The 14,456-nt window shown below is 36.5% G+C and overlaps 1 protein-coding gene across 1 annotated transcript in view; it reads right to left on the minus strand.

Moving 5' to 3' along the window:
- cadm2b (cell adhesion molecule 2b) overlaps positions 1 to 14,456 on the minus strand; it is a gene marked incomplete at its 5' end in the record, with an annotated part of 235,263 nt that overhangs the window by 23,205 nt on the left and 197,602 nt on the right. Inside the window, one exon of the mRNA XM_081370346.1 lies at positions 12,284 to 12,421. Coding sequence (XP_081226472.1) covers positions 12,284 to 12,421 — 138 coding nt within the window. The remainder of the gene's footprint in view (positions 1 to 12,283; positions 12,422 to 14,456) is intronic.

Genomic DNA, 14,456 nt, shown 5'->3' on the forward strand with positions numbered 1-14,456 from the left:
TAAATGAGTGTTTTCAACAAATTAGCTGAATTAAATTTTCAGTGACTCATTCATAACAAAAGTCACTTGTTTGTTTCTGAACTAATCAATGTTTTTGAATGAAACGGTTGAGTAAATGATTTAATGACTCACTGAATAAACCACAGACTGGCTATCTGGAGAGTGTAAACAGACAACCCAAGTGACACAACGAGTGGTGAATCTGCACTTCCATTTAGCAGCACAAGCTTTAATTAATATGATATTCTAATATCATCTAGCTTACTGCAAAGTGTCTCATACCAGCCACCAAGCGAAAGCACAGTGTTATAACATAACTTTCAATAGACTCAAACATATTTTTAGCATGATTGTTTTGACCAAGTACAACAGTGCTGCGTTATCCACAATTTTAAATCGTCAAATAAAGTGACCTGTATGAGTAGTAATTTAGCACTTACAGCTATTTCATTAGAATTAAATAAAATAATGTGAATTCTAATGGTCAAACGTAACTAAAGTAACAAAGTTCATGTTCAGGGAGGAGACGGGAACCTGCAAACATTAAATGTAACTTTAACTTTAAACAACATAACGAAAGGAGCGGCAGCGGCCGGCTGCGGCATATAAGCATAATTAAAACAGCAATGTTAAATGTCCCAGGCCTGGACCTCTCGTCCTTCACTGTCGTCAATCCATGGGACTCGAGACCGGTGTGTCACGCAGGTGTCTCTCATTAGCATTCGCTTCACCGGCTCCACCCTGCTTCATACCACAGTAACATTAATTTCACAGTAACATTAATAAAACTTGAATACATTAGCTCATCCATGAACATGATTTCTGTCCGAGTCTTTGAGAGGTCAATACGACACCTCCCATGATGCCACGCTCATTCGCGGCCTTATCAAGCTACGCCTTTGTTATTGTTTTGAATAAGCGACATCTAGCGGCGAAACTTACATACTGTGCCTTTAATCTTCAAACTTTGTGTTTTTGTTTGCAATCACACAGAAAAACCGCAATCCACCAATAGAAAGTGCCCTGATGATATACAGCTCAAAACATTGTGCCTTTTAGCCTGGAATTTATTTGAAAGCCTGTGGAAATGTGAAGAAGAAAACATAATTTAGAGCTTGTAAAGAGTCCTTATAACGTCTGTGTGAGGAACAGCGCAGAGAGTGAGAATCAGCAACCAGATATAATAACACTTAAAGCCATGTCTGTGTTCTGTGAAAGCCCTGGATCAACAGCATCATGAATGGCTAAGTAAAACATCACCCTGGAGGATTGCCTCCAGCAAACATCTTACTAAACATATACATGTATGACCTGGCCCAGATAAAACGGACGAGTATCTCTCTTTCCCTAGATACACAGACTCAGTAAAACATTCATAACATCTATGGTGTCCTTGGCTTTTTTTTCATCCAAATCCCATCCATGTTGTCTATACAAAACACTGATGGAACACTAAAGAAATTAAATTAAATGCCAAACACTTCCATCATGTTCTTAACTGGAAGAGCATTGCTCTAGCAACACAGAGGTTGTTAGCTCAATTCTAAGGAAACACTATTGATCAAATGCATCCACTGAATGTGCTGCAAGTCACTTCGGATTTAGCACCATGCCAAATGTAATCAGGACTTGACATTAACTTTTTTTCTCACCAGCCACTGTGACTAGTGGTTTTCCAAAGTTACTAGCCACTGAATTTTGATATTGATACCATGGGGAAAAACTGCCATATATATATTTTAATATTATCCCACAATTTGACAGCAGGTAGCCTATAGAATGCTGTCACTAGGCTCCGTCTACATTAATACGGATACATTTGAAAACGGCGTTTTCGTTTATAAACGCTCTCCGTCCACACTAGCGTTTTCAGGCGTTTTCGGACGTTTCAGTGTGGATGAGAAACTTTTCAAAAACGCCTGAAAACGCTAAATTCACCTCACTGCGCATGCGTAAAACCCCACAAAAGATCATTATGATTCAGATGGAAAAATAAATAATGAAGTTATCGCGCAATTCTTCTGACAGGATCATTTTATTTAGTAAAATATCTCACCATTCACTGATGCGGTCCAGGTCGCACGCAGTCACCATATGTTTGGTCTTAAACGCAACAGCTCTCATGTTGCCACAGGACAGCAAATGCGAGTAAATTCTGTCATCTTTGCAGGACTGAATATTTTTAGCAACAGTGTGAAAATGAATAGCACATAACAGGCACAATACTGGTATAAACATGAATATCTATTGGTACAATAGACCTAGCGTCATATATGACTAAATTTACGTCATCGTTTTTAAATACCACCGGTTTCACAGTCCACACTACAACGTGAAAACGGCGTTTTCATCCACTTTGGAGTGCGTTTTCAAAACATTAACAAAAACGCCGCCTCTGTGGACGGAAGGCCAAAACGGAGAGAAAAATATACGTTTTCAAACGTATCATGGCCTTAAAAACCGAATGCACGGATGCATGCGCATACGTTTTCTTTCTCGACTGTTTACGTTCACTTAACATAACTGAGTGTGTTTACTTGAATACTTGCCAATATTTTGGGTGTGAGCCAAAAATTTGCGAGGAATGAGTAAAATTATGATGCAATCCCACGCCGAAATTCAATCCCTGTAACAAGAAACATTCATCCGGAGCAAATTAAACGAGTGAGTGAAGGGAGGCGGGTTTGTGTGTCTACTTGCTGTCGTAGAGATCATAAGAGAGAGAGAAAGCGCAGCTGGTATCGCGTTTCAGATTTTTCAGTATAGATAGCCTATGTATCGAAAAATCTATATTTTTGACAACACTACTTGGTTTATTATTTCAGATGCCTTTTTAAAAGACTACAATTGAAAAATGTACATAGAAAATTCAACCCGACAAAGTGGTTAGTAGGAGTGACTGCGTTACACGCTACACGCCACAGCTGAAATATTACCTTTTAATACAAAATTTTTCTTTGAAACAATTTGCTCTTGTCATTTGTTTACATTTTTTTACTAATTAATTACATGGTATGCTTATTATTAACTGAATATATCAATGTTTGTTGAAAGCAAAAAAGCAGAATAACTCAAATGCATCGTGGCAGATAAAAAGCATTGAATGGACACAATTAATCTTTCTAAAGACACTTTTTTATATATTTTAATTGGACATATATATTCGATGAATAGAAAACTCAAAAGAATAGTATTTATTTGAAATATAAATATTTTGTAATAATGTTACACTCATTCATTATGAGTTTTTGTATGAATCTGGGCCCCTGCTGATGCTCAGTATGAGGAATGGCTGGTATGTAATTTCATATACAGCGACAAGTGTTGATGCTAATCGCTGTGTCTGGTCAGTGGTGTGAAAGCTAGATACTGTGCTTCTACTGTGCTGATATACTAAGAGCTGAAGCATCTCTCTCTCTCTCTCTCTCTCTCTCTCTCTCTCTCTCTCTCTCTCTCTCTCTCGAATGTGTGTTGCATGTCGGGAGCGTGGGGTGCGTGAGCGTTTCACGGGTGAGAAGAGCAACTGATTTTTCCTCTTTTTGGGAAGCTGTTTAAACTTTTTTTTGTTTGTTTTTTGCTTTTCGTTTTTTCTTTTTCGTTTGTTTCAATTTTTTCTTTTTAGTTTTTATTTTTCATTATTTAATTTGTTGTTGTTTTTTTACTTCGTGGCGGGGTGTGAGAATGGAGGCTCACCCGAGTGGGTGTGACTCCTCTCTGTCGCTCCGTCATGGAGTCAGGTGTGTGCCTGTGGCCGATGCTTCTGTGGAGGATGTACTTGTCGCGGCGGGAAAACAAATTGGATTTGAAAATATAGTTTCTGCCTCGCGAATGAATAAGGCCGTTGTGATTTTCTTGAAGGAGCAGAGTTTGGTTGGTCGGTTGATTGAAAGCGGAGTCTGGGTAAGTGGTGTTTTTTGTGTTATTTCACCGCTGGTTTCCCTTTCAACGAAAGTTACAATTTCTAATGTGCCGCCGTTCATACCTAGTAGTGAAATTGAACGAGAATTACTCAGGTTTGGAAAACTTGCTAGCGGAATAAAAATGATTCCGCTAGGTTGTAAAAATCAAGCATTAAAGCACGTGCTCTCATTCAGACGTCAAGTGTTTATGTTTTTGGAATCGCCTTCTTTGGACATCTCTTTTCGCGTTCAGCATGAAGGGAAATCCTATATGATTTACGCGAATACTGGCAGCCTCAAATGTTTTGAGTGCGGAGATATTGGACATAAGAAAAATGCTTGTCCAAAAAAAAGGCAGATTGAAAGAAACGAAAACACAAATGAACACGAAGTAGTTTTACTAACGTTAGAAGAGCAGAGTATGAAAGTAAGGAAAGACCAACTCAATAGGCCAACTATGGGAAAAAGTGAAACTGGAAATGGTGAGGCTGTAAAAGACAGTGAAGAAAGTAGGCCTACAGTAAGTGAAGTAGTTGAGGAACATAGCGGGATAAGTGTTGAAGTTGAAAGATCTGAGGTCATTGGTACTCTTGAAACAGATAGGACTACTATTGGTGATAAAATTGAAGATCACCTTTTTGGGTCACAGATAGAGGAAGAAGGAATTGGTCATGAAATGGAGGAAGGTGATGATGATGATAATTTGTCTGAAATGTCGGATATCCCATCTCAGTGTGGGGATGAACAGTTGTATACTGTAAAAGAAATTAATGATTTTCTGGATGAAACTTTTGGTAGAAAGTTTGAAGTAAGCGAGTTTTTCCCAGATGTTGGAAAGTTTTTGATTTCAGTAATGAAAATACAGAAAACAGTAGGATTTGAAGAACTTAGCAGAAGGAAAAGGTTTAGACTAAAGAAAATTGTTACAAAATTAAGGAGAGGCAAATGTTCGACTAAAAGATTAACTAAACTTGTTTAATGTCACAAAGGGTGAATCTTCTTTTCTATTTTAAACTGTCTTTTCTTTCTGTCCTATTTTTTTTCTTTCTTTTCCCTCTATATATGGAGAGCTTTAAAATAGGAACCATTAACATAAATGGAGGGAGGGAAAAAAACAAAAGGGCTGTTATATCTGAATATATACAGAAAAAAAACATTAATATAACTTTTTTACAAGAAACCCACAGTGATATGGTAGACGAGATAGACTGGAGAATGTGGTGGGAGGGAAACATTTACTTTAGTCATGGCTCAAATCTAAGTGGAGGTGTTGCCATTCTTTTTGGAAAAAATATTAATATGACTGTTGTTTCTACTTGTGAGATAGAAAAAGGTAGGGGCTTAGTTGTTCAGGTAGAAATAATGGGTTCATTGTTTGTATTTATTAATGTATATGCACCGAATAATGGAGCAGAGAGAATTAATTTTTTTAAGAAAGTGAATGATGGTTTAAAAGTTTTTGATAAGAATGTATTTTTGATTTTAGGTGGTGATTGGAATTGCACCCTAGATTTTACTTTGGATAGAAATGGAGAGGAACCCTGTCCTCCTTCAATAAATGTGTTAAGTGATATTATTAGGGATTATGATTTAATTGATGTCTGGAGAGAACATCATCCAATGGCAAGACAGTACACATGGGTAAAAGTTTCCAGTAATCATATTAGTTCAGCAAGGCTAGACAGGTTTTATATTAGTAGAAGTAATAATAATAGAGTTAAAAAATCTGTTATTTCCCCAAATGGTTTTACGGACCATCATTTGTGTTCGTTGGAAATAAGCTTAAAAAAATCAAAAAGTTTCAGTTCTTATTGGCATTTTAATATTAAATTGTTGCATGATGTAACTTTCTGTGAGAAATTTGTTTTATTGTGGAATAACTGGAAAGAAAGGAGAAATGATTATGATAATATTGTTCAATGGTGGGAAGTAGGAAAAACCCAAATAAGAATGTTTTGTCAAAATTATACTGCTCATACAAATAGTTTGATTAAAAAGACAATCAAAGAACTTGAGAGAGATATAGAACAACTTGAAATAAATGCAGTAAACAATAATTTAATTGATGTAAGCATGTTGGAAAAAAGGAAGAAAGCTTTGGGAACTCTTCTTCATGAGAATGCAAAAGGAGCTTTAATTAGAGCTCGTTTTTCTTCATTGAACGATATGGACGCTCCTAGTTCTTTCTTTTTCAATTTAGAAAGAAAAGTAATGGAGAGAAAACAGATGTTACATCTGAAACGTGACAATGGAACTTTAACCTCCGATCCAAAAGAGATGAGGATGCTTGCAATGGATTTTTATAAGGATCTGTTTGGAGCACAAAACTGTGATGTCTCTAGTATGGACTTTTTACTTAAAGATATACCAAAACTGGATATTGAACAGCAAAAGGAGTTTGACTCTGAGATAACGATGCAAGACTTGTCAAAAGCAGTTCAGCAACTTTCTATTGGTAAAGCCCCTGGAATTGATGGACTTCCTGCAGAATTTTATAAACATTTTTGGTATGTACTCAAGGAAGACATGTTGGAGGTTTTTAAAGCCTCTTTTGAAAAGAAGGAACTGCCAACAAGTTGTAAAAGAGCTGTACTTTCATTACTTCCCAAGAAAGGTGACCTTGGTCTTTTAAAAAACTGGAGACCAGTTGCATTATTATGTACAGACTATAAAATTATTGCGAAGTGTCTTTCAAATAGACTAAAAACATACCTTGGGTCTTTGATACAAAGAGATCAGACTTATTGTATACCAAAGAGAACTAAAATGGATAACCTCTTTCTTTTAAGAGATGTTATTGATTTGGCATACATGGATAATCAAGATGTAGGTATATTTTCAATTGATCAAGAAAAGGCTTTTGATCGAGTTGATCATGTTTATTTGTTTAATACTCTCAAAGCTTTTGGAATTGGAGATTCCTTTTTATCTGGAATAAAACTTTTATATAATGGGGCATCAGTCATGCTCAAGGTGGGAGGTGGACTTAGTCAACCAGTTTTAATAAATAGGGGTATTAGACAGGGTTGTCCTTTATCAGGACAACTCTATTCTTTAGCAATTGAACCTCTACTATGTCAATTAAGAAAAAAATTACAAGGTTTTATGGTTAAAGGGTTTGAAAAAAGGCCTATTAAGGTATCCGCTTATGCGGATGATATTACTGTTTTTATCAAAAACAAAAATGATGTTGAAGCATTAAAAGAAAGTCTTAATATTTACGAAAAGGCCTCATCTGCAAGGGTCAACTGGAACAAAAGTGAAGGGTTCATTATGGGGAATTGGCAAGAGAAGCCTCCTCCAGTACTCCCAGGTGAAATTAAATGGGGAAATGAAGGGTTGAAGTTTTTAGGGGTATTTCTTGGGAGGGAAAGATATCAGGAAAAGAACTGGGAGGGAATGGTTGAAAAAGTATGTGGAAAATTGTCCAAATGGAAGTGGTTGTTGCCTAAGCTGTCATATAGGGGGAGGGCACTAGTGACAAACAACTTAGTTGCCTCTATGATCTGGCATAAAATGATTGTAATGAACCCACCAAATGATGTTGTTTGTGAAATCCAAAAGAGATTAATTGATTTCTTTTGGTCTGGATACCACTGGACAAAGGCTGCTGTGCTTTTTTTGCCTGTCAATGAAGGTGGGCATGGACTAATGGACATACAAAGTCGAATTAAGACCTTTAGAATCCAAGCAGTGCAAAGACTGTTGTATTCTGGGAATTCCATGTGGACTGATACAGCTTGTGCTTTATTGCAAAAAGTGGACATTTTTAAATATGATAAACAGTTGTTTTTAGTAAGGCTGACTGATCTGAATTTGAGTGGTACTTCATCCTTTTATCAGTCAGTTTTAAAAGCATGGAAATCTGCTTTTAAAGTAGAGAGAGTGTTTTCAGATCCTGGAAGCTGGATACAACATGAACCTCTTTTCAGCAACCCTCTGATAGAAGCCAAGGAACTAAATCTGGAGAGCTTGAGATCTGTAATGGCAAAAGCTCATTGTACAAAAGTATCCGATTTGAGAACTGGCAACAAATGGAAAAGTCCTGAGGAGATGTGTTGTCTGACTGGCATCAAGTCTGTGAGGTTCATGAATATAATACTACAGAGAATCTTTTCGGTCTTACCTTCTGCATTGAGACAGTTTAAAGAAGTGAATGAGATGACTTCACAGAACAATGAAGAACATTATGAATTTCCAGACTTAAAGATTTCCGCAGCCATTGAAGAACAACCAGAGGATGATTCCATTCTCAATTTCAGAACTCCTCAGTTAAAAACGTTTGAAGAAACATCTAAGAAAGCAATTTACATAACATGTGTGAAAGTGACACACTACTCCTCCCTAATGACAGTAAGGGAATCAAAATGGACAGATCTTTTTGGGGCAGATTCTTCCCCTAAGGGATGTTGGAAGACTTTTTATAAACCTCCCCTGGAGAAAAGGACTGCAGATCTCCAGTGGAGAGTAGTTCACTGGGCAATAGCCACAAGTAAACATGTGGCCCATTTTGATCCCAATGTGGTAAAGGGGTGTGTTTTTTGCAATGCTGAGGAGTCAATAGATCATGTGTTTTTGCTATGTTTTAGATTAAGAAGATTATTTCAGACCTTGGAAGATTGGTTCATAAAATTGGGAGAAGTGTTTAGCACAGTGATTTTTATTTTTGGTCTTAAATATGTTGCTGCAAAGAGGAGGAATATTTCCTTGATAAACTTTATAGTGGGCGAGGCAAAGTTGGCAATATGGTTGACAAGGAAGCGGAAACTAAAAGGTGAAGTTTCAGGGGACCCCGATCTGACTTTAAAGGCCATAATAACGGCAAGAATTAGAGCAGAATTTGTTAACTATAAAATGACAAATAATTTAATGGTTTTTAATGAAATTTGGGGAATAGGAAAAACTTTGTGTACAGTTGATGAAGAGGAACAATTAATTTTTCTTTTGTAATTTTCTTTTTTCTTTTTTATTATTATTATTATTATTATTTTTTTTATTTTTTTTTTTTAAGGTTTCAATTTGGAGGAAAAAGTTGTAAATGTTAAATTTTTTAAAGGAGTTGGAGTTGTAAAAGGAAGAATGTGATAATAAAGGAGTGTAAAAATTCAAAATTCTCTCTCTCTCTCTCTCTCTCTCTCTCTCTCTCTCTCTCTCTCTCTCTCTCTCTAGTCAGATTCTCCCATAGCAATGCCTGCAGCGCTGCCATACTCCTGTAGATGCATGCCATCATCTGACGTTTCTGGAAGACTGATTACCTTTTTTTCTGTTCTTTTCTTTTCTTTTCTTTTTTAAATATGAGCTGCAAAGAAATGTTGCAAAATGGCAATTTAAAAAAAAAGGGATAGTTCACCCAAAATCTGTTCACTGTAAAAAGTGATGTGAGGAAAAGTGAGGAAACCCGTTGCCTAGTTAAGTTCTGTTCCCATAACTTAATTTTTTCAATTACGCATGAAATTTATTTACTTAATTTTAAGGCAACGGGTTTCCTCACTTTTTTACACTTCTACAGTGTTCTATCATCATTTACTTACACTCATGTCATTCCAAATTTGTGGAGCACAAAAGAAGATACTTTGAAAAATGACTCGTGTGAACTACCCCTTTAAGCGGTATAGTGGGTCATTTAATACCAATAATACACTCATGTGAGTGACTTTTATTTTGTTTCCTCACACTAATGAGCGCATGTTGTTTGTCTCATTAACTGGGAAACTGCAGATAAGTCCAATCTGCTATTTCTCACCCTCCTCCAGAACAGACCTCTGCAACGCTTCTGGTGTGTAGGTAAAAATCAAACAGTGAAAATCAATTGCATTTCTCAGAGGAGAGGTAGAGATTTTTTAAGTAGATTTTTTCACTTTTACTCTTACATTTTGATGCCAAGGAGCTGCTATTTGGTTACTAAGTATTTTTTTGTGCATTCCGAAACTGTTGCTAGGGTGTTCTGAGTGGCATGGCAGGTGGTTGCTAGGGTATTCTGGATTGTTGCTTACTGGCAAAAACTCACCCATAATGTTGCAATGTAAATAAAAGGGATTTTTTTCTAATTGGAAGTCTGATCCCTTATACGGTCTGATCACTTATTATGTTTTAGTAAATCATGGAGACAATGAATTCTTAATTCGTGGGAACAAACTGTTAATTTGTCACCGATATATATATATTTGTCATGTGCATGTCATGTTAGAAAAGTACTTAGAAAAGTAACAGCACATCTCTCCTCAATCTGCATGATTTACAACTAGTGCAGGACGATTTATGTTTAATCCTTAGGGTTGATATTTGTTTAAACCCCTTACCATAAGTAGAAGCAATTATTCTTTAGATAACACGAAAGCCTAAATTAAATCTGTTCATCATATAAAAAGATCGAGTCTCTTCAGAAAATTTGGACTAAAATGCTCAATTCATATGGATTAGTTTTACGATCTCTTTATGAACTTTGAAGCGTTAAATTGGTAGTTGCGTAGCTGTCAATGGAGGGACAGAAAACTCTCAGATTTCATTAAAAAGATCTTCATTTGTGTTTCGAAGATGAACAAAAGTCTTACTGGTTTGGAACGACATGAGGGTGAGTAATTGATGACAGAATTTTCCTTTTTGGGTGAACTATAAAACTTAGCTGTATAAATGGGCACTAAGTAACAAATTGTGCAACCAAATTAAGTGCAAATTTCTTGTAGTTACTAACCCCCTATTTCAACCTTCATGTCCCAGTTTAAGGTGGATAAGGTGCAAACCTATCCAGATGTGTTAAAACAGCATGAAAAGCACACGAAAGAAGGAAAATAGTATAGCATATATTTAGCACAGATCCAGATAAAGTAAATTGCATCTAAAACATTTTTTTTGAAAACACTGGCAAACCTCTGTGGTAAATAAGCTCTCAGGAGATCCTGGATTTGTGCTGATGTTTCACGGGTTGCACAGGCCGCACTGAAAGTTGTGTCGACGGAAGCCAGGGTATCCACCAATGTGACCCGATACAAGGCTTCGTATCTCCCTGACCATCCTAAAGTGAGCGGCGGTATCACACGTGTTAGATATTCTGTTTGGGCCAGCGTGCTGGTCTCTAGAAGCACATCTCACAAGATCAGATCATAGAGCGAGATTCCTTTGAATTGGATGAGTGACAGGCAGTCTGGCTGTGATGCTATGTTCCCGTGTGCCACTGGCCTTTAACTATGGCTTGCCTGAATGCCATCTCTGAGTCGGTCCTGTCTAACGGAGTCTCAGGCCATCAATCAACACAACCAGGGGCTTCTGCCTGAGATGTGTGAGCCTCAGCCCTCGGAGGGATATCTGGGGTGACATTGATAAGTTGAACTGATGTGTTGTGCTATGCTGCACTACTGTACATTTGATTGACTCAAAGAATCAATTCCGTTTTTTTTTTGTCAGAAATGGTAGATTGTTCAGACAAATACGTAGTCTTGTTTCACCTCACTGGTTGAGCCAGTGTTTACACTATATAAATAAAATATATGCATACAATAATATTGCAAAATATTTATTTATTATATAATGCTCTTCTTTCGAACTTTCTATTCATTAAAGAATCCTGATTTTCTTTGGTCACAGTTTCTATAAATTGATGTTTCAGTTTTTACTGTATTTTCAACAAATATTTTTTTTATTTGAATGCTTCTTAACATGTCATGTTGTGCAACTCCCCAAAAATTCAATTATATTTATATTTATAAAAAAATTACTTTGATTTTTTTTTTTTTTTACAGATTATGTGAAATTTAATCCTTATAAAATAATTGTTTTTCAAAAGCATTTGAAACCTACAGTATGGAGCACCTTAAGGGACATTGTGAAAGAAAAAAATAGGAGGGTAAATTATTTGTCAATGCTTTTGCGTTCTCTCGCAAATGTTTTGCGTTCCCACAAGAAACGTGCGTTTGCGATTTACTCGCAAAACCTTTCCCCGTGAAACTTTGTGTTTCCTCCCAAAAACATTTGCATTCCGCAGAGAAACTTTGCGTTTGCTGGCAAAGAGCTCAAAAGGCAAAACTGTTGTGAGAGAACACTAAAGCATTGACTTATTATTTGCCCCTTTAGGGGCTCTGTAGAAACTACCTGCAATAATGTCCTTTGTTAAGAATTGTGATTTAAATGTGTTTGAAAGACGAGTCCAGTCTATGCACATTAAACTGGGAATGGAGAAAGTATTTCAACACTGCAAAATGACACACTTCACCTTCAAGGCCCAGGATTATACAATACGCTGTGAGAACCTTTGTAAAGAGCTGCACAATTCATAAATATGCTAGTGTAACATTACACATTACACACTATGTACCACTTGCACTCTGACAACATGTGCAACTGTTCACTGCACACAGTTAGCTCTAGGCTATCCGGGGGGATTTGTTTACCTTGCACCTCCTTGTCGTTTCTAAACCATCGGATGTCAGCAGCCGGTTTGCTGCCAGATGTGGTGCATGTCAGTGTGACGTCCTCCCCCTCCTGGGCAGGTCTCGAGAGGCCTGTGATTTCTGGTTTTGCTGGAACACCTGATATATAAACAGAAGAGGAAGAAGATTATAGGCAGCACTGATGGAAACATGGGTGATTCTATGATTTCAGCCCCCCACCTGAAAATGAACTGATTCACAGGAATATTTCTTGCCTGAAGTTCAAATGTGGCTTGACTGACATTGTTTTTGATCTTTTTTGAGTTTATATATATGTTTGTCGGTACATATATATCAATTCTATTTTCTGCTTCATAGTATTTTGTGATTTTATTAGAACAGAGAGAATTTGGATGAGAGATAAAGATTTTGGTTTCTACCAAGGTCTCTTCTAATGTACATCAAATCGAACCCTACAGACAGCTGTTCAATGACAGAATCATATCTGGGGGGATTAAATGGATGTTCTGGGTTCACTGCTTCTGATTACGATGGAAAAGATTTAGACTTACAATTTTTTTTATTCCAGTATTGCACAAGAACAAGTGTTAAAAATGAACAATTAGCCAAATGACTTAAGCATTGTACATGTTAACATGGGACTAGTGTGTCAGAATTGCGTATTAGCCTTGTCTTTGTAATGTTATGTATTCAATAACCATGTAAAGACGCCAAAGCCAAAATAAAGCTAAAGAAATTGATCTACCTGTAAAAGTAGTTACACCACTGTTGGATGCAAACTAAATAATTGCCTGTAAAGTTACTTTTAAAAAATTTGCATTGTGAAAAGTGGTATTCAAACACGAGATAAAAGCAGTACCACCATTGTTGGATAAAAAACAAAAAAACAAATGTGGTATCCTAACATACTATAAAAGCAGGACCACCACTGTTGGATAAACAAAACAAAACAAATGTGGTATCCTAACATACTATAAAAGCAGGACCACCACTGTTGGATAAACAAAACAAAACAAATGTGGTATCCTAACATACTATAAAAGCAGGACCACCACTGTTGGATAAACAAAACAAAACAAAACAAAACAAAAAAACAATTGCCTGTAAAGTTACTTTTAAACAATATGCATTGTGAAAAGTGGAATTCAAACATAAGATAAAAGTAGTCCCACCACAGCAAAACAAAACAAAACAAAACAAAACAAAACAAAACAAAACAAAACAAAACAAAACCAAACAAAACAAAAAACAACAAAAAACAACAAAAAAATACAAAAAACAAAACAAACATTGTCAGTAAAGTTACTTTAAACAATATTGTTACGTTATGTTTATTTTTCTTTGTGTCTTTATAATATCTGTGTATGCTTTTTGATGTTTTCTTTGAGTTTAAGATCATCACTGATTTGCTAACAGTGCTGCCGCCTGCCATTTTAAAAACTCCTCTTCCACTTGACAGAGGGAACTGTCACGGCTTCGGGTCGGTCGCAATGGCTCAGACTTCCTGCCAGCCGCCAGATCAAAATATTCTTTTTGTGTTTCTTTTGGTTGTGTGTTTTATTTAGAATGTGATAATGTAGGAGAGACCTGCTCTTTTGAACTTATTTATTCTATGTTTTTGATGAGCATAGTTTGGTAAGCTTTATTGTAGTTCATTTTCTTTTCTTTGTGTTAGGTTATTTCAGCCCGTTCTCATCCTAGGGCGTCATATACTGATGCTTTTGACATTTTGTCTACATCGAACGCACATGGCACCCTTTAGCGTCAATATGAGACGCAGATAGATATGGGCCAGAAGGCGCCTCCTAGCGATCTAACCCTAACCCTACCCCAGACCTACATGTAAACCTACCCATAACCGAACAAAGCTCTGTACGTCTCATATTGACGCTAAAGGGTGCCGTGTGCGTTCGATGTAGACGAAATGTCAAAAGCGTCAGTATATGACGCCCAAGGATGAGAATGCGTTGGTTATTTACGTTGCTGTTTAATTTAGCTAGATTGGGTTTTGTTTGTTATTTTGGGCCTTGGGTTTCTCTGATGAGAATACCACTCTATTGATTTATTTCTCTATTCATTTTTGTTAATGAATTCTACTCTATTGTTATACAATTTTCGTGTGGGCCGTGGGTCCTTCTAACGAATCCTAACCATTTTATTGTTATTTACTTTT

This window comes from Scardinius erythrophthalmus (genome assembly GCF_964197995.2).
Source record: "Scardinius erythrophthalmus genome assembly, chromosome: 7".
Classification (NCBI taxonomy): domain Eukaryota; kingdom Metazoa; phylum Chordata; class Actinopteri; order Cypriniformes; family Leuciscidae; genus Scardinius; species Scardinius erythrophthalmus.